Source organism: Manduca sexta, chromosome 4, assembly GCF_014839805.1.
Source record: "Manduca sexta isolate Smith_Timp_Sample1 chromosome 4, JHU_Msex_v1.0, whole genome shotgun sequence".
Classification (NCBI taxonomy): Eukaryota; Metazoa; Arthropoda; class Insecta; order Lepidoptera; family Sphingidae; genus Manduca; species Manduca sexta.
The window spans coordinates 2,133,279-2,158,035 of record NC_051118.1 but is presented as its reverse complement, the minus strand read 5'-3'; the positions used below and the strand labels follow the sequence as shown (position 1 = coordinate 2,158,035).

Genomic DNA, 24,757 nt, shown 5'->3' with positions numbered 1-24,757 from the left:
TAGTTTTAAAAATAGTACTTTTAAATGCAGTTATAAAACGCTCTTTTACAGTGTTTCAGAATGTTTCGTAAAAAGGAACGTAACATTGAAATCCGAATTCGTCATGTATAGGCCGCACTTTATAAAAGCTGAAAGCATTGTGAGGACGGAGGTCTATGTACTTTCTATATCTATTTGTATACATTCACTCACTGGAGAGCTGGAGGGAGGCTGTGGGCGTGAATCGCAATATTGGTTGTAGTGCCGGCCGGCGGCACGACGTGTAATCTTATTCAAACAAATTCCCATCAAATGCATTGATGTAAAACAGTGATTTATTCATTCAGTGCCGGTTTCGCGTTCGAGCGCTCCACTAGCTCTTATTTTTACCGAAAAATATATAATCTAGTGCGGATTAATCGGTAATCGACCGATAAATTAAAGTTAAAAGACTGTGTATTCAGCTGTGATTTTTTTTAATTTGTGAGAACGATGTCTGAGGGTTTGGAATATGAGACAATCGTTCAGAATGGCCCTAGAAAAGTAAGTTATTTTTTTTTATTTCATACAATCTTTTTTGGCATAAGCTTATTGTGCCATAGCCTATTTTTTATATACTAAGCATTTTTTAACGATTCCGGTATCAAGGAATACTTGAGTACGTCTTTAAGCATATTGATTCAAAAGGTAACCACAACTTTACGACTTCGTGTGTGGTACGTTGTATATATAGGTATGTTATAGGTTCACAGGAGGGATGAAGTGACTATAGAAATGTCTGGGTGCATTATACGAGTTATGTATGCCGGTGCGTCTCGAAATGCCGTGTGATGCGATTTCCTGCGAGTCCCGTTTTTAGTGAATGTTGGCGGGAGGTTAAGCGCGGATTTTATACGAAACGGAACGTTTGTTAAATCATGACGTCACTGGATGTACTTATTTGTTTGGAATATTTTTTTTTCTCATTAACCATAGCCAAGAAAAATGTAACTTAAGTATTTATTATAAATATTTTACGTTTTTCTGAATGTAATCATTGCAAAATGGTTATTGTACCGAAAGAATGTCTCTCTGTATACAGACATTAGGTTTAAATAAATACAGGAGCGGATCCAGAATTTAATTGGTGGGGAACGGAAATTTTAGTTCCGTTTAGCCGGGGGGTGTTACTTATGAAATATAAAGGTAAGTATATTCTCTTTCCGTTTTACTTGACTCTGGAGTAATTTATTGTCCCCTAACGTTTGCGTTTCATATAATAATTTTAATTACGACTTGAATACGCTTACCTACGGTAAAATCATTATCGTAAGTTATTTTTCCTTGTTATAATATATAATTCTGCAAAAACCACAATTATCAAGTATTTAAGGTAAATGTTAAATAAATAAACTGCCTATGCACACACTATTGCATAGTTACCCAGACTGCGAGTATAATATACGTATTTACTGTTATTAGCGGAATTTATTTACACATTCCATTAGGTTTTTTATCCAAATGGGCCATATTATCGGACGTGACTTACGAATCGTCACAAATGCGAGAAAACTCGTAGAATAGCATTTATTATAACGGAATCTTGTTGTAACGTATTGCTTCGTCATTACGTATTGATGCATTTTTACGGTTAGTCTAAATAATTTAACATTTAACTGGAATTTGCTTTACAATTCAACTGTAAAAGTTACTGTTACTGCAGTTACAATATCAAAAGCTTTGAATGCATGAAACGAAGGAAACATATCATTAGTAACTCTAGTGAGTCCACCCGCTATACCGAACCGTCTTATTTGTACACTAAGTACTTAGTCATGTAATTAAAAAAAATGACGTTTTTATGTTTTCAACTATAATTTTATTGAATATTTTTACATTACATTTTACGTAAAGCAATAAGATACCTACTGCATACATTATTATAACAATTATTAGTAGCACTGTGTTCATCTATAGTAAAAACGAAACGTACCACTGATAGCTATGATATTCAAGCTCCGATAGATAGGTTAAGTAAGGGTAAGATATCCCTACCTATTTTAGATATAAAAACACAGATAACCACTAAAAGTAAGCATTTAACTGTTTGTAACCTGTCATATAAGATCGGGTTTTAAATACACGTTATTATCATTTATATAGATTTTCATTAAAATATATATTTTGCTTATTAATTGAAGCGATAATAAAACGTCAATGCATGAAAAACTCTATTTAATAACATAATCTAATAGACATGGTAAGAAAGAACTTTCAAAAGAGATTCCGGCCTTGCTTTCAGCATATCAATTTTGTTAGATCTGTACCAAAATAATTAATAACGCCATCTGTTGTGTCTATGGTGAACATTTTTATTATAAACCACAAGGCATAACTTCTGTAAAGTGAAGCTGTCACTTGAGCGTCCCTGTCCAAAAGAAACTGTGTGTTTTAATTACAAGTTTTGTTTTATTGCTCTAATATTACAGGTTATGGGCCCAGACCCAGAATCCTTAGTTTGTCTTTTAAGTAGTTGTGTTTCTCAGTTAAAAGTGGTGAAACATTGATACAATAATAGTTAAATGTTATTAGTTACTTTATACAGTAATAGTTGCAAGAATGGCATTGAATTATATTGTAAATGTTCCCAAGTTAAAAGGCCGGGAAAACTACAACGAATGGCTGTTCGCCGCGGAAAATTTTCTAGTCCTGGAAGATATGCTGCACTGCATTAAACCAGAAACCGGGAAAAAGATAGAAGCCGCAGATGACGCGAGAACTAAGGCAAAGTTAGTGATGACTATAGATACTGCGTTATATGTCCATATAAAAGAAGTTAAAACTACTTTGGAACTATGGAACAAGCTAAAGACATTATTTGATGACTCGGGATTTACACGAAGAATATCACTTTTGCGTAATTTAATCTCAATTCGTTTGGAAAATTGTGTCTCGATGCAGTCGTACGTAACGCAAATAGTCGAAACGGGGCAGAAACTGAGTGGGACAGGTTTTAATATCAGTGATGAGTGGATCGGTTGCCTGTTGTTGGCTGGATTGACAGAGAATTTTAAGCCGATGATAATGGCGATCGAGCATTCCGGCATACAAATTACAACGGACGCCATTAGAACCAAGCTCATGGACATGGAAACGGAAGTGAGTGGAAGTAACCAATCTAACGAGGTTAGCAGTGCATTCGCAAGTAGAACGCAGAAATGGCAACATAAGAAAAATAAATTACCTATGGCCACCGCGCAAAGAACTCAATCGCAACCAAACGTCAATGTTGGCGCCAAGAGTCACGTCAAATGTTACCGTTGCAAAGAACCAGGACATTATAAGAATCAGTGTCCAAATAATGTTAACATCAACATATCTAAAAAAGAAATGCAACGCAAACCCAGTAACGTATTCAGTACAGTGTTTTTAAGTGCTCAGTTTAATAAATATGACTGGTATATTGACTCAGGAGCAAGTATGCATTTGACGGCGAATGAAGAGTGGGTAGAGAATGCAAAGTATCATAAGATAAAGGACATTTGTATCGCTAACAGTGAGAGATTGCAAGTATTGTGTACCGGCGATGTGACTATTGTTACAAAGACTGATCAATGTGAATTTGAAGTTACAGTCAAGAACGTATTGTGTGCTCCAGGTTTGACTACTAACTTACTGTCAGTGAGCCAGTTAATAAAGACCGGTAATACAGTAAAATTTACCAAGAATGGTTGTGAAGTCTTCAACAAAAAAGGCGAACTGGTCGCTACAGCTATGTTGAATAATGGTGTATACAAATTAAAAGTGCCTGAAAATTTAGCAGCAAATTTGTCAGTGTCAAGTAATATATGGCATCGTAGATTAGGCCATCTTAATGACAAATATCTTAGTAAGATGAAAATAGCTGTCGAAGGTATGAATCTTCAAGAAAAGGTAGATTTTGGTAAGGCAACATGTACAATCTGTTGTGAAGGCAAACAGTGTCGTTTACCATTTGGAAATGAAGGTTCAAGAAGCAAAAGAATTGCTTCATTTAGTCCATACTGATATTTGTGGACCTATGGAGCATGAATCACTTGCTGGTTCCAGATACTTTATACTATTTGTTGATGACTATAGTCGTATGTTGTTTGTTTATTTCATTAAACACAGAAATGAAGCTTTAAGATGTTTCAAAAGAATTTAAAGCTAAAGTTGAAAAACAAAGTAATAAGAAAATAAAGATTCTAAGAAGTGACAATGGATGTGAGTACTGTAATAAGGAATTTGATTTATTTCTCAAAGAGGAGGGTATAATTCATCAAAGAACTACCCCATATACCCCTGAACAAAATGGCTTATCAGAGCGCAATAATCGTACTATTGTAGAGAAAGCCAGGTGTTTGCTATTCGATGCAGATATGGGTAAAGAGTTCTGGGCAGAAGCCACTAATACTGCTGTTTACTTACAAAATCGTACTGTGCTTCCTGCGTTAAATGAAAGAACTCCTTATGAAGTCTGGACTGGCTGTAAGCCTGATATAAGTCACCTCAGAATATTTGGTAGCACCGTCATGGCCCATGTTGCTAAAGAGAGGCGCCATAAATGGGACAGAAAATCAGAAAAGCACATACTTGTGGGCTATCCAGATGACATCAAAGGTTATCGAATATTCAACCCTAGAACAAAACGTGTGATAATAAGCAGGGATGTTATTGTCATGGAAGAAGAAAAGAATCTTGATGTTAGCTTACCGATTATTGAAAATATAGAAAATTCATCTTCAGTGCGGGAGATATCTGACAAGGACACATCAAGTTCAGAAGATGTGATTGGAGGTGATACAGTATGTAAACCATCAGATTACCCAGATGACCCTTATGTTCCTAGTGAACATGAAGATGGTTATGACTTACCTGAGAAGCGGGTAAGACCCATCCGAACCAAGAGGAAGCCAGAGCGGTATCGGATGACTAATATGTGTATATCTGAGGAAGCATTTGATGATGCAAATGGACTATCCCTAGAAGAAGCATTACGGGGAGCAGAAAAGGAAAATTGGCTATTGGCAGTCAAGGAGGAACTTCAGTCTTTTGAGGACAGCAATGCATGGGAGCTAGTGGATAAGCCAAAGAATGGTGAAACTGTAGTGAAGTGTAAGTGGGTGCTACGTAAAAAACTAGACAATGATAATAACATTAGATACCGTGCTCGTTTGGTAGCCAAAGGCTATATGCAGAAGCAAAATGTAGACTATGTAGAAACTTTTTCACCTGTGGTTAGGCATTCAACCTTAAGGTTATTGTTTGCATTATCTGTGAAACTTGGGTTAGAAGTTATGCACCTTGATGTCACTACAGCATTCCTAAATGGGGACCTTGAGGAAACAATCTATATGGAAGCACCTGAATGTTTGCTAGAATCTAAAGATAACTGTAATAAAAAGGTAGTTAAATTGAACCGAGCTATATATGGTCTTAAGCAGTCCTCAAGGGCCTGGTATAGGAAAGTGGATGATTATCTAGTTAGCCTTGGTTATAAGCGATCTAAATTAGAACCATGTTTGTACACAAAAAATAACAATCATAAAAAGACAATAGTAACCTTGTATGTAGATGACTTTTTTGTGTTTACAAATGATATTAGTGAATGTAATAATTTAAAAAAGGTATTGGCTTCAAAGTTCAAAATAAAAGATTTAGGTCAGGTTAAAATTGTTTAGGAATGACTGTTAATATTGATAAAGTTAAAGGCACAGTTACATTAAGCCAAGAAAATTATATTAATCAGTTATTAAATAAATTTAATATGGCAAATTGTAAAGTAGCTGACACACCTTTAGAGACTAAATTAAATATTAACTTTAATAACAATTGTGAAAAGTGTATACCCTATCAGCAACTGATTGGTGGGCTAATGTATTTAGCAGTGTTGACTAGACCTGACATTGCATATTCAGTTAGTTTTCTGAGTCAATTTAATAATTGCTATAATCTTGAAACTTGGGCATATGCAAAACGAATTTTGAAATATCTTAAGAAAACTAAACATTTTGGATTAAAATATACTAAATATGGTAAGTCAAATTTAGAAGGGTTTGTAGATGCAGATTGGGGGAATAATGTTATAGACAGAAGGTCTTATACAGGTTTATGTTTTATGTTAGCAGGTAGTGTAGTTTCATGGGAGGCAAAGAAACAAAAAACAGTTGCCCTCTCAAGTACAGAAGCTGAATACATGGGCATAACTGATGCTTGCAGGAAGCAATTTATTTGATTAATTTGTTAAAAGAAATAACTGTTGAGTCATACACCATTAATTTATTTAATGATAATCAGGGTGCAATTAAGTTGACCTCAAATAATTGCTTCAATAAAAGAACCAAACATATAGATGTCCGCTACCATTTTTGTAAAGAATGTGTTACTAAAAGTTTGTAGAACTTAAGTATTTAGAAACTGCTGAAATGCCAGCGGACCTTTTACAAAGGGATTGGGTAACACTAAGCATTATTATTTTATGCAGTTGTTAGGTATACAGAATGTAAAAATGTTTAATATTTTTTTGAGAAACTATTAATTGTTGTGTGCCCATATTATTTTGGTAAGTGCGGGTGTTAGATCTGTACCAAAATAATTAATAACGCCATCTGTTGTGTCTATGGTGAACATTTTTATTATAAACCACAAGGCATAACTTCTGTAAAGTGAAGCTGTCACTTGAGCGTCCCTGTCCAAAAGAAACTGTGTGTTTTAATTACAAGTTTTGTTTTATTGCTCTAATATTACAAATTTAAATAATTGTTTGGATGCTCCCTTTCAATAAGTGCCACAACGACGCCAATTACAATTTAGAAAGGAATTCCATGCGTTTCATCCCGATTCGTCATGAAATTCCCGAGGGAATTAGCCAAAGCCCGCGCAAGTTAATTTGAACAATTTGAGCGTTCGTCGTCAGAGTTCGAGTGCAGTGAAATCATTCGCATGTTCTAAACGAGAAAAAATATTAACATTTGGATACGGTTTATTTTAGAATATACAGAATTTTAGGATTCATATTATGTTAATTCAGATTAAATTAATATCTATTTATAATAATAAGAAAGTGTTCAGGGTTTTATAAATAACTTATAAGATTCTTATTTTGTTTTTATCGGATAGAAAGTGTTCTAAATTTAAATATGTAATAATATTGTATGTAATTATTTATCTCAAGAATAATAAGGCAATGGAATCTCAGGCCATAGAGTTTTGATTACACCTTAATGTTTTATTAAAAATATACATAAAAAACTAATTTAATTTCCTTTGGAATTTAAATCCCTATTTCATCCACTTTCAATAAAACGTTTGTGCGTTAAAGATTGTAAAGGCCCACTTATTTGTTGATTCAAATTGATGAAGAAACCCACATCAGAATAATAATTTCTAATGCGTGTTTGTAATTTGTGTCTGATGAAGCGATAAGCTCGTCACTTGTCACTTCTAGGATTTTAAACTAGAAAGTTGTTTTCACGAAATAACTCGATTCGATGTTGCGGTACATTTTTTTATCTGTTCCATAGACTTTGAAAGTGTATCACGATGATTTAAGACGAAGAAAACGACTTCTAATCCGTTTAAAATTAGAATACTTATTCTAGGGCGCATTGGTCTAAGGAACTTCTTTTTTGTACTACTTAATAATTTTGTTGTGTCAAATGAAAATAAAGATAACCACAGACTAAAGGAGTGTTTAACGACTTTAGAGTTTCCACGTTAGGGCCTATATCTATCAGCTCTTATCAAGGGATATTTTGGAGTATTTCGATATAGATTAATGTATCGAATTTATAAAACACGAACATTACGCGACGGAAAGTAAGATGCAGTAACGAGGCCGGGTCGCGCGGTTCAGACATACTTTCTCGGCCACATTGTTACTAAGCAAAAAATATTAACTGTAATCCGAGAGACTTATTCTTGGCTACAGCTTCTAGGGTACCCGATTAGTAAACTGACTAATAAATATTTACTGTGTCAGTATTTAGATATACCTAGTAAATGATTGTTAATTCTATCAATTTTGCAGACGCGACTTATTTCTCTGGTTGTCATATTTGAACTGTGTATTTTTTACCACCAAATGCATTGTTAATTCTATTGTACGATGAAAAGAAAATACTCCCACTAAGCAATAACATCTCTATCCAATCGTAGAAATTCACTGCCCATCGTCTAACCAAATTTTTTAGGTCTATTCTGGTCCGTCTAAATCGTCACTGGTCCATCAGCGTGTATTCGTTGAGCTGGTCATATCAGATTTTTTTTTATGTTTCGCAACCCGCAGTCCACCCCAGAGGAAACCTGCGAATGGTAACTGGAATCCCCCGGCTTAGCAACTGCAGGGCCTTAGAGGAAAGTTTGGAGGGATAGTTGGGAAGGAAGTGTAGAGGAAGGATGAGGAAATCTCTCAGGATGGTAGAAGAGGAGACGGCCAGGATATGTTCGCGAGCCTTAATAGGCATCAATGCGAATTGGCAACCATGAGGTATATACACTTAACTGTGTGCTTAGGGCCGCGACAAATGTCGCGTGCATGTGCGTGCAGTCGGTGTGGAGACCAAGCGCACAAGAATGGCCTCGATGGGGTATATCTGACATTGACTTGACGGTCTACCACCTTATTCAGCTGCCTCCTGCTACATATTTTGAAGGTCATCAGTGGGTACAAGGTCAGCTAACAGACACGAGGTCATCCTAACTCCTATATTATATAAAGACCCAACAGAATAAACTAAGAATTTATAACTACATATTCAAATATACTAAACTCCGTACCAGTACAAAAAATAAATGACTTCATATTTTTTATTAGATTTTCAAATTAATAGTCTTGAACTATTACAAGCATATCCTGATTCGTTACGATACTATAAAAAGTATGCTGTTATGCATCGATTTAGAGTCGATGTTCACTTTCTGGGTTCCGTAGATTATAACGGTTTTTTGCAACTCCGAGACTGATGCAAACTTAGTGAAATAAATTGACGTAATTAGGAAGTAACAAATAGTAAATACCTATATAAAAAAATCACAGTTTTTTAACTTGGCAATCTTCAGTATGCTTATAAAATATATGTATAACAAATGGGACTACCTATTTATTATCTAATACATATCACAATATATTATCCATAAATAGTAATAATACGACCCAAAACTTAATTACTGATATTGCAGTCAACATAGTAACCGGAAAATTCCGGATACCTGACACACAACTTTTGTCTTTCTTTTTATGTACGGTAATTTGACCCCACTACACCTGATAGTAAGTGGATTGAGATTCAATAAAATGTCGACTAGAGATGATTACTCCTCGACAGTCGACACAATTATGCCGGCCTGTTAGAACCGGATATACACGGGCTGATCCCGGAATGTGACACACGTGGGCCACTATGGCGGGTTTTAACATCTTATATACGGTGGTCGCTATCCGAGCGTATAAAATATATTCTGCCAGCAAAATGAAAAAAAGATTTATAAAGATAAAAAAAAAACACCGGGATTTTTGTGTGATACTTCTATATATTTCCAATTGGTGTTAAAAAAGTGATATGTACGCGAACAATTATAAAAACGTTTATATCTACCCTCAAACTGCGACTCAAACATCTTAACCCGAGCGTCAACCAGTAATAAAGTAACTGTGAACCTGACCGGCTGTTTTACTCGAAAATCACCGACACTACAAAAAGATAATAATAATAATAATATCAGCCCTGTATTATATACTTGCCCACTGCTGAGCACGGGCCTCCTCTGCTACTGAGAGGGATTAGGCCTTAGTCCACCTCGCTGGCCTAGTTCGGATTGGTAGACTTCACACACCTTCGAAATTCCTATAGAGAATATCTCAGATGTGCAGGTTTCTTCACGATGTTTTCCTTCACCGTTAAAGCGAACGATAAATTCACAAAGAATACATACATGATCTTAGAAAAGTCAGAGGTGTGTGCCCTTGGGATTTGAACCTGCGGACATTCATCTTGGCAGTCCGTTCCACACCCAACTAGGCTATCGCCGCTTCTTACAAACCAAAACAAAAAGATATTGCAGCAAATATTTGATACGGAACCCCAAACAATATGTAACCAGTTAATAGACAACGGTTAGCTAACGCGTGAACCGGCCGTGACCGGTCATGGGTCGTCGCAGACCGCGCACAAAAACCATGAGAAATGTTATGGCTCCGTCACTCACGGGACGTTCCTATTAGCCTTCGATCTTATTAGAAATAACGTGATAATCCTGGTAAACGTACTGGTGGTAGGTCTCATATGTGAGAGTACGCCTGGGTAGGTACTACCGCAATGTCTATTTCTGCCGCCAAGCATCAGTGTCTAGTAACTGTTGTGTTCCGGTTTGAAGGACATTGTAGCCAGTGTAACTACTGGACTTCTTAACATCTCACGTCTCAGAATGGCGAGCGCAGTGAAATACCAAACAATACTTTGTGATTCAAGGTGTTGGATGGTGTTTCTACTGTTTATGGGTGATCATATCGCTTACCATCAGACGAACGGTAAGCTCGTCTCGTTATTCAAAGCAATAAAAAACTCTTCAGGGGAGGATAACTTTTCTTCGACAATAGGTGGGTTGGTAGGCTTAATAGTTTCTGAGACTATGTAATAATTGTTTTTTTTATAAGATGACACTTAGGATATTAGAGAAGCCATCGGGAATTATACAGAAAGTTCTGGAATGTGTGATACGGCCAAGTGACCCCACTCTACCTGATGGTAAGTGGAGCGGAGTCCAAAAGAATGTCGACTGGCGACAGATGATTACATCTCGACAGTCGAAACAATAATGCCGACCTGTTGGAACCGGATATACACAGGCTGATCCCAAAACGCGACACACTTACGTGGGACACTATGGGTTTCAAAACTTTGAGAAAAGATGTGTTAAGAAGAATAACCACCGGGATGTATATGTGATAGATTATATTTCTAATTGGTGTTCAAAAAGCATTCCGTAACATCAGGGTAATAGGCTTTTATTTTTACTCTTACCTATATGGCTATCCAAGCTGCCCTTCAATCAGAGCGCCCGTAATTGCAAATAAACGAATTTGCACCCGTAGAAGGAATAGGGCTCCATGATCTTATAGGTTATTATTTTCTAAAACCGACGTTCTTTCCAAATTCTGACAGCTGCGAGGAACATCTCGCTTGCCCCATAGCTGTCACATTCACTAAGCCAAGATATGCAGTGAACACGCAAGATTCCAGTCGGAAGTAACTTATTAGTGGAAGCGGAGCGCGGCGCGGTGTCATCGACCAGGGCCTACGCGCATGCTTCGCGATCCGATATTTTCGGAGTTGTTACACCTTTAGTAATCATAGATAGTACGTTATATTTAAAAAAAATGACCGGAATTTAAACTTCAAGCGAATTAGATTAAATGATTTAAAAAATGGATTTTGCAATAATAATTTCGTAAATTACAAGCATACTATTGGGTAATCAGTAATGTTTTCTAATAAGCCAATATGCAGTATAATGTTAAGCATTATAGACGCAATGATGACTTATACGAATCTTCCATAGAAAGCGTAGCATCTAAAAACATATAGGTTATTGAAGGGTCAATAAAAAATATCCTGTGTTTCTATTAGACCAGGCTACCCCAATCTACGCAATTATATTGTAGATATATAATATCTTTAACTTAAATATTTTTGTCGTATTTGTTAAATAACAAATAAAGTTAGTTTAAAATAACTACAGAATATTTATAATCAATACTAATGTGTTTTTGTGTTCTAAAATAAACTTGTTTGTTTTTTTCTGCGAAGAGCTAATTATTCAAGTGTTGTCAACGGATCGACTTTCAAAGCTAAAGTGGAATGCACACCGACACATATTTCATGTTGGTTTTTATTTTGTAAATGACCACCAAGGCTTTTTTTATTGCTTTGAATGACGAGACGAGCTTGCCGTTTGCCTGATGGTAATAGTCTAAGAACCCGTGAACCCCAGACCTTCGTTATTTTATAAAAGCTGAAAGTTTGTCAGCGCATGCAACACAGGTAACAACGATGGGCCATTATGAAGTTTGGACTACAGTGGCTTTGGCAGGTACACGGTACTAAAGGTGTGTAAAATACCGATCTAGTTTCATCAAATAATAAAGTGAGATTTTATGGTATTACTGTATTCAAACTGGAACACAACAGTGATTACATACTGCTGTTTGGCGATAGAAATAATAAAAGTCGTTCTTAATATGTATTATAGCGCCACAAAATATGTTCAAAAGCAATAATAACACGTCATGAAATTAATCAGTAGAGGTGTAATGAGAGGCTTTGTTCAGCAAATCTTTGCGAGGCCGTTTTACCCAATTTGCGAAGGAGGGTAATGTTTTTTTTTATGCCAAGCGCGATTCCTCAGGAGATTGTTCTGTTTGTCGCCTCATAAACCTACTACTAGAATTTATATCTACAAAGCTCTTCACCATATACACCCTCGTCATCATGAGACATTAATTGATAAGTCCCATAATGCATGAAATTATACCGACCACCTTCAAATTGGAACATGGTGATTGTACTAAAAAAGACATATCTTCTGTTCCTAACCAGTTGACTCATGAATGCAAAAGACCGTAATTTATTTTTATAAAAAGAATATAACTTAATTGAAACTTATTAATAGAGAACCACGTTGTTTATACTGCATATTAGTTTTAGGCAAAAGAATAAACAACGTACAGCCGATATTAATATCCGACCTCAAACGCGACATGGCCGCCGGACAGATGGTCAGATACTCAAGGCATTACGAGCTAACCACAATGTATCATTGTTATTTTAAACGGGTTTCGAATTACGTGACATCTTAAATCTAAAATTATAAAACTTAGTTATACCACAAAAATGCTATAATATCCTAATGTTAGAATTCGACCTATCAACATTTTCAAGAGTCAATATTTTATTAGGCAGATCTCTGGAAAGTAAAGCGAGTTTGTCTAATTAGAAACTACTGCATTGTCTATTTATACCATCACACAGCAGAATGTAAGCACTGTAGTTAAAGCCTTTAATATCTAATATTTCAAGACTAGCGTAAAACAATACCACGTATAGCCTTGTAATTCTAAGTTTTGGATACGTTGCTACTAATTAGTTTAGACTAGTAAGTCCTCGCAGTAATATTTTGCGCAAGAACTTCAAGATGCGTTTACATGAGCGTCTATCAATAATTCTATACATATGCGACTTGCCACAAGTGCTGCAAGCTTGAAAATTTGCATAAGTTATCTTGCCGTAACTGTGCATTTCTGCAAGTCTTCTTGCTAATCTAAACCTTTAGCAGGCGGCTTACTCACCTTGTTAAGTTATTACAAAAATGGTCACTCGCCGTCAGTTTCGTGGTCACATGATAAGCGCCCCCGTAATGACCCGCCATCCCACATAGCACATTCCAGGTTGTCGCCTTTCGTAACAAGTTGACTTTTACTGCATTCTTTTAGATAATTTCACAACTATGAAACGGACGAGTTGTAAGAAGATGTAGGCGGTTGCTGTCACAATTTAAGATATATTTGGGTGCACCGATACAGATTTCATTGTGCCCTGCATAATGCTCAGTATTTTCAATTACAATTGCAACAGCTTTGGACGAGGAAGTGCGTCAACAAAAGAACAGGGAGGTTATCAGGATATGAGGGAAGAAGATAAAATTGTCTACATCTCCCTTTAGGCCCCAATATGGCTATTAAGAACAATACCTACATTACTGTGCCTATCGGCTTGGGACTAATGATGCCACCCGGGTATGAATATAGCAGAGCTGTTACCAAACTAACCTGGAGTCTAATACCAATACTAGGCGTGTATTATAGAGTGCTCACTGCTGGTCACGATCCTCCGCTACTACTTAGAGGGTTTACGCCTTAGTCCACGCTGGCCTAACACGGGCAGAGTTCTATAACTTCGAAATACCATTGTAGAACTCGCCGAGCTTCAGCGCTCAGTATAATGCATACTACTGCTGATCCTGGTTTACAGGAGTTGTAGTGGTGGGTGTGAGGGCGGGAAAGCCTATACTGTAGAACTCTTAGGTATATAGGTTTCCTCACTATGTTTTCCTTTACCGCTACAGCGATCAGTAATTGGTAAACATAAACACGTAATTTCGTAAAGTCAGAAGTGTGTACCATGAGTTTGAATCTGCGAACCTTCTCGGCAATCTGTTCCATTCCCTGCATCGTGGTTATAACCTAGAGTCTAGCCAAGTACAAAACGTAACTTGATAGGAAATTGAACCTTTTATTTCAGTTTAATCTAATATGTATGCCCTAGACTGCCCCTTTTCGTTATTTCTCTTATTCCATCCAATGGTTTTCTGTAAGTGTCTGAAGCGATAATACCGCCAATAGTACCTCCTTTCAGCCTTTATTGTTGTAATATTAACAGTGTTTTTGGTGTACAACAAAGCTATGAAATAAATAAATCCAGAGCAATTATTTTCCTGTTTATGCTGTGGATTAACGAGGTATTATTAATGAGGTATATTTTATCATTTTCCTATATGATATTTATATACTCATAATTTATCCCTGAAAGGATAGGCACAGACGCAAGTCCTACGCCCGGACTTAATTATAAGTATTGGAGCTGCTGCTGACGTGACGCCACCAGACGAGTGACTTGCTCCTCTCGTAACTTGTTATAGTTGCATAGTAATGGTAAAACTTACGTATTTACCAAGGTAAAATACTGGCAGAAGTCTGAAATTCTTAGTTTATAATAAGTATTTTAATAATCTCAAACTCTGTAACCTCTTAATTAGAGCGTTTCTAAGAACATCTTATTTCTCAGTTTTTACTAGAATTTCCCTTTATTCATGTTAACATATTTATGGCTTTGTTCCAGTATTTAGTTTAAAAAATAACTATTCTGTAAAATATTGCAAATGAACCAATAAATATTTTTTAAGTAATAAACTAAAAAGCTTCTCTACTAAAAAGTGCTAAATTGTGGGTTTGATTCGATATTCTTATTAAAATGACTTGTACTATGGATTAACTATGGTTCATGTAGTTAGGTGTTTCTGGTGTACCAGAAATACGAGTTATTAGAAAAGACATGAAGTGTGAAAAACGAATATAGATTTGGTCAGATTTATTTTAGTTTTTTACGTTATAGAAATACGAGCAGAGGCGAAACAAAACAAAAAGTTTAGAAAATTAAATGATGTATTAACTAAAAAATTATTGCCAAGAAATATCACAATATATACAAACTAAGAAATAGTAGTGATTTATAGAGGTATATTATTGCATTACTACGATCGGGTAAATAGAAATCTAAGACGTGAAGGCCGGCCTCTTGCAAGCGAGAACCTGGCTGGGTATGTACTTCCGCAATATCTATATTCACAAATGATGAACGAACTTCCGGTCTTAAAGAAAATATTTTGGCCATATTTCAATAAAAATATGCTGGAGACTTATCAAAGACTCCAGATGTGTTATGAGTCAGCGTTCCATAAGCAGCGCGGGCTAAAAACGGACGCGTCTCGGCTTCACAAATAAACGCCGTCACCCTCTCAAGTCTGACACGGATGGAAGATACGGATATAATTAGGGTGAGAGGGACAGCTAACTGTTTATGTAGAAGATTTATTTTCCATGCTTAAATTATTTTTGTCATATAAAAAATCAATATTTTCTTAATTTTAAACGTAGTGGTTGACTAAATGGCAGCCAGCATTAAATGGAACTGGGTGATCATATGGGACGTGATTTTATGATATTCCGTGGTCAAAAGGTGGGGTAGATTTAACTGATTACCCAATGACGCCCGTAACATAGAAGGACGGGATTCGATTCCGTAGTGGAAGTTATTTAGTTTCAGAAAATCCTCATAGATCTGAAATTAGCTCCATGAACCGTGCACTATATGCATCTCCGCCTACCCCTTTAATAAACGTGCGAGTTTATGTAAATATCGAAATTATTAACAACGACTGTGACCTCGATTCTGGCGGCGAGCCAACTGTTTATTTGAAGTTATGTTCCTTAGGGATTTACATTAGGGGAGGTCAGGATTACGCGCCGTTATCCTTAATGTACAGACAAAGAGTTTGCATTCCATGGATTCTTTTTTAGAATGACTGGCCGTATTAGAAAAACATATTTTTTTAAAAACGTTCGATATTTAAATTCTTCGGGACATAATACTATGTAAGTTAATTGAATATCAGGAACTTAACCGTGGCTCTACCACGAATGTGTTAGATTAAAATACACACACACGCATCACGCTTTTATACACGCAAGGGTAGGCAAGAGTGCAACCAGGACCCGCACTATTCGCCAAGTGTGTTCCATCCCACTTTGTTATAGGTGGCGGGTATACTAAGCAGAAAATTCAATATCATTTTGCCCATCCGGGTTTCGAACTTTGAATATCACAACGGTGTACCACATAGATTAAAGATAATAAACCAAATAAGTATGATGTCCCTTTCCTTTTCTTTATGCGTCTGTAGCAACATCCACGTTTTATAATAATGTGACTTTAATTAATTTTATCGCAGCGTATCGTATGCAAATTATAAATCATACTTTTACTGCGCATTTCGTAAGGTCGTAAAACTTCCGATCGAGAAATACTAAGTTTTTGCTATATTAGATTCGTGGTTTTATTTGGACTAAGAGTTTTTGGGGGATACCTAACCCAGATATTAATGGTGTCCGCTCCTAGATGTGACCTGAACGTATTATAAAAAGTGGTACCTACTGCCCATCACAGGATGTTATATGAACAATTTAATAAAAACTCTTTAAAAAGAATGTTTAAGAATCTATTACACATTATTTGCTAATTCTTTTCCTTTTAGTCTTCATGCTATGGATGTCTGGACATTGCTTCGAGCGATAAGACCGCGAAGTGTACTTTATTTATAGTTGAACATATTATTATCTATACGTGTGTACAATAGTTATAAATAAAATAGGTAGTATGACCGAACAAAGTCCAGTTCTTAGCAATGCCCAAAATATATGTTTTTGTTTTTTTTTTTTGTGTTGTAGTAGTTAATAATGTTGATGATTTTTTGTCAGTTTTATTATTAAATTTATATGTTGCAGTTTCAACGGTTCTTCTTTATATTTTTTAATTAAACGATTTTAAGATTTCATAATTTTTTGGGCGTTCATGAGTTCTCTTACATAAAAAATCACACCAAATCAGAAAGTTTTACATCAAGGAAGTTTATTTAACTCTACTTTCGTCTTGTGGAATATGATGCTAAGTCCATAACCCAACAATATTAGATGCAGAATCCCGGATGTCGAACGTCTGAAACATCCCAAATGCATGCGAAATGTATGCGTACGACTAACCTTCTTAGAGCAATCTCAGAGCGGACGGTCACACTTTATCTCCGGGTCTACGGATTTTTATCAACGAAATAATATTTTCAAATTAATACATGATGCGTTTAGTAGAGGGTAAACCAATGTTTTTACATCAACATTACTATATATTGCAGTAATTGACTGTTATTTTATAAATGTAATGCAAAAGATTGTAAATTGTTTAATAAAAATACCCATATAGACGCAAATGTCCGTCTGGAATTCTTTAGGGGTTTAGCATTGCAGTTTATGTGACTGATGTCACAGAGACGTAGAAATCGGATTTCGATATAATAACATATATTTAGGTTACTTTATAGTATATAGTGTGACGTCTAAAGCACCTAGTTTTATACTAACACCAAAATTCATGATTTAGAACATAAAAGTGCAAAATAACTTAGATATTTTTATAGTCTGCGCCAAGTACAGGCTAAGGAATCAAAAACATAAAGCCCACATGTGTTCACAATGTCGTGTTGTTCGATTCAAGTGCATTGACCCGTCTGCCGTTTGGCCCAATAATGCCTACTCACTGATTTATCTCGCTACAGTTATGTGGTAACGCACTTGTACTTAAGTTTTAATGTAAGTGAACCAGTGGTGGACATTTTGTTTAGGGTGAATGTGACAATGCTAGACATTACTTTTTTTAAGGAGCAGTAATTATGATTGTTTTGTGTAACATGACCGTTTTATTTCACAGTGGTTGTACCACAAGCTAACCGACTATTCTGCTGTCCAGATATGAATAGGCCAACATAATTTTTACGACGATCAGGGCATATTATAATCATCGTCATCATCGTCAATAAATACTTTAACTGAACGCCATGTACTTACCATTAGGTGCACTGCAGTCACTTTACTGATCTCGTACAAGAATACTTGCTTACCAGGAAAATAACAAACCTTGCCTTGCTGTTGTAAAATATGGTACTAAATTTTTGTACTGATAACGGAAAAAAATGGCGCCCTCAAAGCAGGTTTTTTATTTTTCTGGCCAGGTTATAAAATATATCATGTTTAGACTTAAAATATCATAATAGTATTATCTACCAGATAATCCCTTCATATAAATAGTTTCCACTCTTATATTTTTTTGTAGACGCTACCGCGACGTTAATGAACCAATTAGCTTAGAGGATAAATGACTCGGCGTCTAAAGGACCCGGGTTCTAGTTCCGGTTTGTTTCAACGCGAGCTTGTGCTGGGTCATTTGTCTAGTGGCGAACGCAATACATTCTAGTATAATAAATTTATATTTTCATAGTAATTTTGTTTTTTTTTCCTTTAGAATACATGCTGACTCGTTTCTCATAGAAACATTTTTGTTTTATTTGTATGCAAGAGCCTGTATGTAAGACTTTATTTGTACCGTCAAGCAATGTGCAAGTTAAGTTCCAGTTTGAGTTGTATCCAATGTTATTACTCGTTGATATGAGACTCAGGGCCTCTTTCTTCTAAGTAAATGGTATTCATCACATAAATGTATAAGCCGACCAAATACAAAAGTCACACTCTAATATATGCTCCCAAACGAATGGTTATCGGAATTTACATTACCTGTTTAATACGTTAACTGTCTGATAAAATTTATTTGAATTACTGTAAAAAAATATTTAAAACAAAGAAATTTAATTATAAATTCCGGACAATGGGAAGATTGTCAAACAAAAATTTCGCGTTCATGCGATGGTTACTCAATCTACTGTGAAATAGCAAAACATGAATGTAAAATACTTCATATTTTTACCATATCGTGATTAGCACGTTTTCAATGCGCATATTTACTGTTAATATGTTATTTTTGTATTAATATTTGAGAACGCTGTGACATCTTGTCACACGGACATTCAAATAAGACAACGACTTACTACCAATTGGTAATTTTTGGACAATTTGGTCATGATTTCCGGCCTTTAACTAACTATATTGTTAATGTCTTTGAATTGAAACATAGAAACACGCAGGGCCTTACAAAACCATTGTAGTATTTATAAGGGCTCCAAATATTGCTTCTGTTTAAGGTACGAAGTCCAAGTATTGTATGTGGGATGTCGCAGCTCTTCTATGCGCCGAAGAAGACCACCGCGGCTTTTGATTAGTATGCCGGTGTAGCGTATACAGGGGTTAGGGACTCGGTCCAATGCTCGCTCGGATGATGCTATACTCCCGAGTGGCATTGGGCCGCAAGACCGATGAAACCAACATAACCGTTCCACTGACCCTCCAAGTGATGGTAGCGACAACACGTTTTTTACACGTGTAAAAAAAAAATGTCTTACGACAAGGCGAATGGATTTTCGTTCCTATCATTGCGCACATCTTTTTTAAAACCAGAAAAAATCGAGCCTTCTTAAAAATCAACAGCTCTGCTAAATTGTAATAATGTTATAACTCATTACAATTTTGAAAGTAAAAGTTATGTTTACGTTTAATTAAAGTAAACTTTCTCATCATATCATTTGAACACAAAAGTTGTTTTTAATGCTGTCACGTTTTAGTCCCACACTGTAATATAATTTATGATTAATAAGTTTTGTTGTGATGTTTTCAAAGATAAAAAAATTACCTATACATAATTCTTCGGATTTCGTAAATGTGTCAAAATTTATTTAAATCGATGCGGTTGAACGTTAGTTTCTAACAAACATCTAAATTAGTATTGCATTATTTTCATGAATTGATAATATGGTATTGGGTCCTGTATTATATACTGTCCCACTGCTGGGCACGGGCCTCCTTCACTACTGAAAGGGATTCAGGCCTTAATCCATCACGCTAGCCTAGTGCGGATTTCTCAGATATGCAGGTTTCCTCACGATGTTTTCCGTTAAAGCAAGCGATAATTAATAAAGAGTATACACATAGTTTTAGAAAAGTCAGAGGTGTGTATTATGATGATTACAAGAAATCATCACAGTATTAAGGGCGGTATAAAATTTTAAAAACCTTTTTTTTTATAAACGCATCTTTGCTATTATGATAGTGGTTTTTTTTCAAACTCTGCTCTTAATATGAGTATTAATTATATAAACAAATTACACACATCAGCTGCACATTACCATCACATAACACTCCACTCATATCATCTCCCATTGTCATAATAGAGATCTAGCAAGTAAGGCAGTAGTCAATTAAACTAACGAGTACTCGACTGTGGACGAGTTATGCGCGAAATTGGAAAGTACCATTCCGCACCTCGCACGCTTTGTCTCCGAGCCACGACTCACGGACGATTTGTGTACGACTTTTTGTCGCACCCAATACAACATGCTTCCATTTTTGATCATTTGAGAAAAGTCAGAAAACGTATTGACACAAATTCTGTTTTCACGCGAAGTTTAGCTATTTGTGCTAATATAAAAAACCGTTTTAAAATAAGTTATTCGTAGGTAAAATATACTTGCTAGCAAATTAAAATTTGCAAAATTGTATTTTGAGATAGTTTAAAAATAAATAATGTGACGTCTGCAACCGTGTTTGCAGGAACATGACAACGTCTGTTCCGAACGTAGTTTCGACGACAAAAAAGATTGATCGGGTAGATAACTTTGATATTTCTTTCTTATCATCTTTAGTGTCTACATGATTTCTATTTTCTTCTACGTTCTTGTATAGCAAAAATCTATAGCTAGTTAAATAGAAATGCCAATTGACAATGTAGTAATAAAATGAGGCAAACTGCAAGTGGTTTTGTTCTTGTCCAACAAAGTAGATACATTAGACACAGTACCTATTTCAGATTAATTATCGCTGACTTTATCTGGTCTGTCTTATTTAATAGACTAACAGTTGTCGGTAGCAATGAAAATGACTTCACGTTTACGGTTGTAATGTTGAATTATTAAGCCAATACCTAAACCCTAACTATTTAGCGACAAAAGTCACTGCAACAAAAAAATCGCACGCGTGCTCCACCACGCACTGTATTTTAAATTTAATGAAAGAATGCAATGAACACTGTTTTCACGGCTATAATAAGAAGTTTCTTTTTTCATCGTCATTACTGTGGCGTATTATTTTTAAATATATGAGATTCAGGTCGCTCACCTTCCAGATTAAATAGGGATGTTTTTACGGTAATTATTTAAAACTTTATTAAACGTTTAATGAACAGAAAGTACTCTAACAATAAGGTCTTAAAGTCATCGACGGGACAAGCTACTCGACTAATGGAAGCAGTGACTGCTGACAGTAGTAACTTTATCTAGTCTGGATATAGTAATCATTCCTATACGTATGGCCTACTGCCATTTCTTTGAAGACAAGATAGCAAATTTAGCATGGGGTAGGAAGTAAGTACAACAATCCACCTATGTATCTTCCTATCTTTTAAGACAAGATAGCAAATATAATAAACGGTAGGAAGTAAGTACATCGATCTACCTATCTTCCTATTTTTGAAAGTACAAAATGAACGATATCTTTATGTTAAAAAATTAACTGCTCCAAACAATAATAAAAAGTCAATTGAATTTTTTTGTTTGTCAGTATCACATACTGTTATTTATACGTTAAACTGGTTTGGAAAAGAGCAACACCGGAGTTTCTTGCTCATTCCCTTGTGAGAACTGCTTATCGAAATGGTGGTAGAGTTTACATTGACGAAATCTAAATAATGTACATTTTACAGATTCAAATAAATTATATTATTTCATTTGAAAAAGCCTTCCCATGTTAACCGTATTGGTCTCAGACTGAGCGATTTGAAGACCACTCAATGACATTGGACTGTCCTGGTCAATATCCTGGCGACACACACCCGCATTACTCACCAAGTATTGAACTAACTTGAACTGATAACGATAACAAACTAATGATGCATCGTTATGATTGTGACGGACGCGTTCAATTTGTTAAGTCTACACTAATATACTTGGAATACTTTATTGCTAAATAACAAAGTTTTGTAGGAACTGTAATCTATTTTTGTATCATAAAATTATTATACAAAAATAGATTACAATTCCTACAAACCTGCGTGCAGTTGTCTATATCAGTGGTTCTCAAACTTTTTAAATGACGGAACCCTTTTGGGAAGCAAAATACTTGATGGAACCCTACAATAAAACAATTGTTTTTATAAGTGTATTTTTTATTAATCAGCATAATAAAAGTACAATGTAACAGTTACTAATTATTATTGAGAGAGGTGTTTTGATTTTTTCTAAATTCTTGCGGAACCCCGACAGAGGTATCACGGAACCCTAGGGTTCCGCGGAACACACTTACCCCCTTATTCATAGACGTTTTTTATCGAACGACCGAGTAAGGCTGTGATAACAAGTCTGTTTCTCAGTGCTGACGGCATGGCAGTCTTCGCAGTGCGTAGACGTAGGGCCGTTGTGATTGGCTAATATTGAAATACAACAATAATAACCAATCACAACGGCCCTATGTCTATTTCTCAGTGCCGTTGGGCACTGAAAAACAGGCTTGTTATCACAGCTTTAGTCCGTCCTTAGATAAAAAACGTTTATGAATAAGAGGGTTAGAGTATAGCTGGTCTAGATTAGCCTAAAAATATTGGTACACAACTAAAATGAGTTAGACGCTACAATTATGCAAAGTATAATAAGAAAATGAAAGTATAATTACCGTAAACAAAGTACAAACAACTAGATGAGCGCATTCGCGACTACAACAAACTAATTTAGATAATATTCATTTAACATAATGTAGATTATGTTATGATGATTATTATGATGAAACGCGTGACACAAGACTGCAGTCTTCAATCTGCATACACCTTCAAAGTCAAAGATGGGAACTGACATGTTCATGAGGTCTAATACCATCATTCTTCAATATATCCATAGTTGATAGCATATTAATGCCCGTAATATAAAGGGTAACATAGTCTGCCATTGCCAATAAATAATAAAGGGCGATAAATTCAAGGAATTTCATGTTAAAACAATCATTGTAATTGACATAGTTGCAGATGACAATCGTTAATTATATTAAGCGATAATCACTTGTAGATTTATATCTATTAAACAGCTAGTCTGCGACTTTGGCAATGCCGATATTAAGCAGGGAAGGTGACCGGTTTATCAAAAAGTAGTCTATGATCGTGAATATGTCAAGAGACGTGACAGATAACCCAACTAATCGTCAATAAAGTGCAATTTACATTTTATACGACAAAGCGACTCCACTTCACAACACCAGAGTTTCTTGCTTGTTCTTCTCTGGTGAGAACTGCTTTCCGAACTGGTGGTAGAGTTAATATTGACGGAATCTAAATAATGTATAACATTTTACAGATTCAAATAAATAATTTGATTTGATTTCATTGCACCTGATGGTAAGTGAAGTGTCGTCTAGATACAGATGATTATCACTTGCCGTATTTGATTTTTTTTATTTAATATAAAAATACGGATGCTTTACCAGAGGCATTATTAAATTGACAACGGGCTGGTCATATGTCGAGGTAAAGAAAATAGACCACACAAATTACACGTTGTAAAGGGCCATTACGAAAAAGAAATATCGGCAGACCAGTAGAACGGGGGGCTGATGATATTATTTAGAACAGGGCTAGACTGAATGACTGTAGCCAGAGATAGAGGTGTATGGAAGGAGAAAAAAGAGGCTTCTTCCTAGTAGGATCCACAACATAAAAACTAACAATACTAACACTACATTCATAAGTTGAAGTTACTAAAAACATTCGAAATGTAAAATATTTTGATGTGAAAAATTGTGATGTGGAAATAAAAGGTTTGTACAATAATCCCTTGCCCCTCTTCACAATTATGCCTGTTTCAAAACTGGTTGAATCCTGTACGCTGCACACGTGGGCTTACTATAGCGGGTTTTACACCTTGTGTATGGTCGCTATCTGGTCGAATATAAATATCCTATCAGCACCATCTTGATTGGCCTGTGCTTTAATTATGTTTAAGTTAATTTGCTTTTGTCGTAAATAAGCGATTTGTTCGGTAATTTGCAAACTATGATTACCGTTGTATTTGAAGTCAGTCATATCTTTTTTTTTTGTTTCCCGGAGAAAGTTCCTTGTTACGACCGCCCAGCCTTCGTGGGGGGCAACTGAGCGGTTATGCTGGGGTAACCGTGCCTTACGGCCCGGCGCGGCTTGAGCCGCCCGGAAAGTCAGTCATATCTGACAATACGACCTTTCGGTAAAAAGTTATTTCATCGTTTACTAAGCCACGTAGGCTATAGTAAAAGGTATATTATGATGTATTTCCGTTCCCTTTATTTCATATCAGAAAATAGATTATAATCTACTCATATAAGGATTACAGCGATAACAATCACGATATTTGATAAACTCCGTTATATGGTTCTGTGAAATATTAATATATATGAAAATAACATATTTAGGTTCACGCTTTATCTTCAAAGGGTAGGCAG

The 24,757-nt window shown here is 35.7% G+C and overlaps 1 protein-coding gene across 1 annotated transcript in view; it reads left to right on the top strand.

Annotated features, from left to right (window-relative positions):
- The first annotated feature begins 81 nt into the window (after window positions 1-81).
- Window positions 82-24,757, top strand: part of LOC115447953 (coactosin-like protein) — a 36,963-nt gene continuing 12,287 nt past the window's right edge. Inside the window, exon 1 of the mRNA XM_037442028.1 lies at window positions 82-522. Coding sequence (XP_037297925.1) covers window positions 472-522 — 51 coding nt within the window. The 5' untranslated portion in view covers window positions 82-471. The remainder of the gene's footprint in view (window positions 523-24,757) is intronic.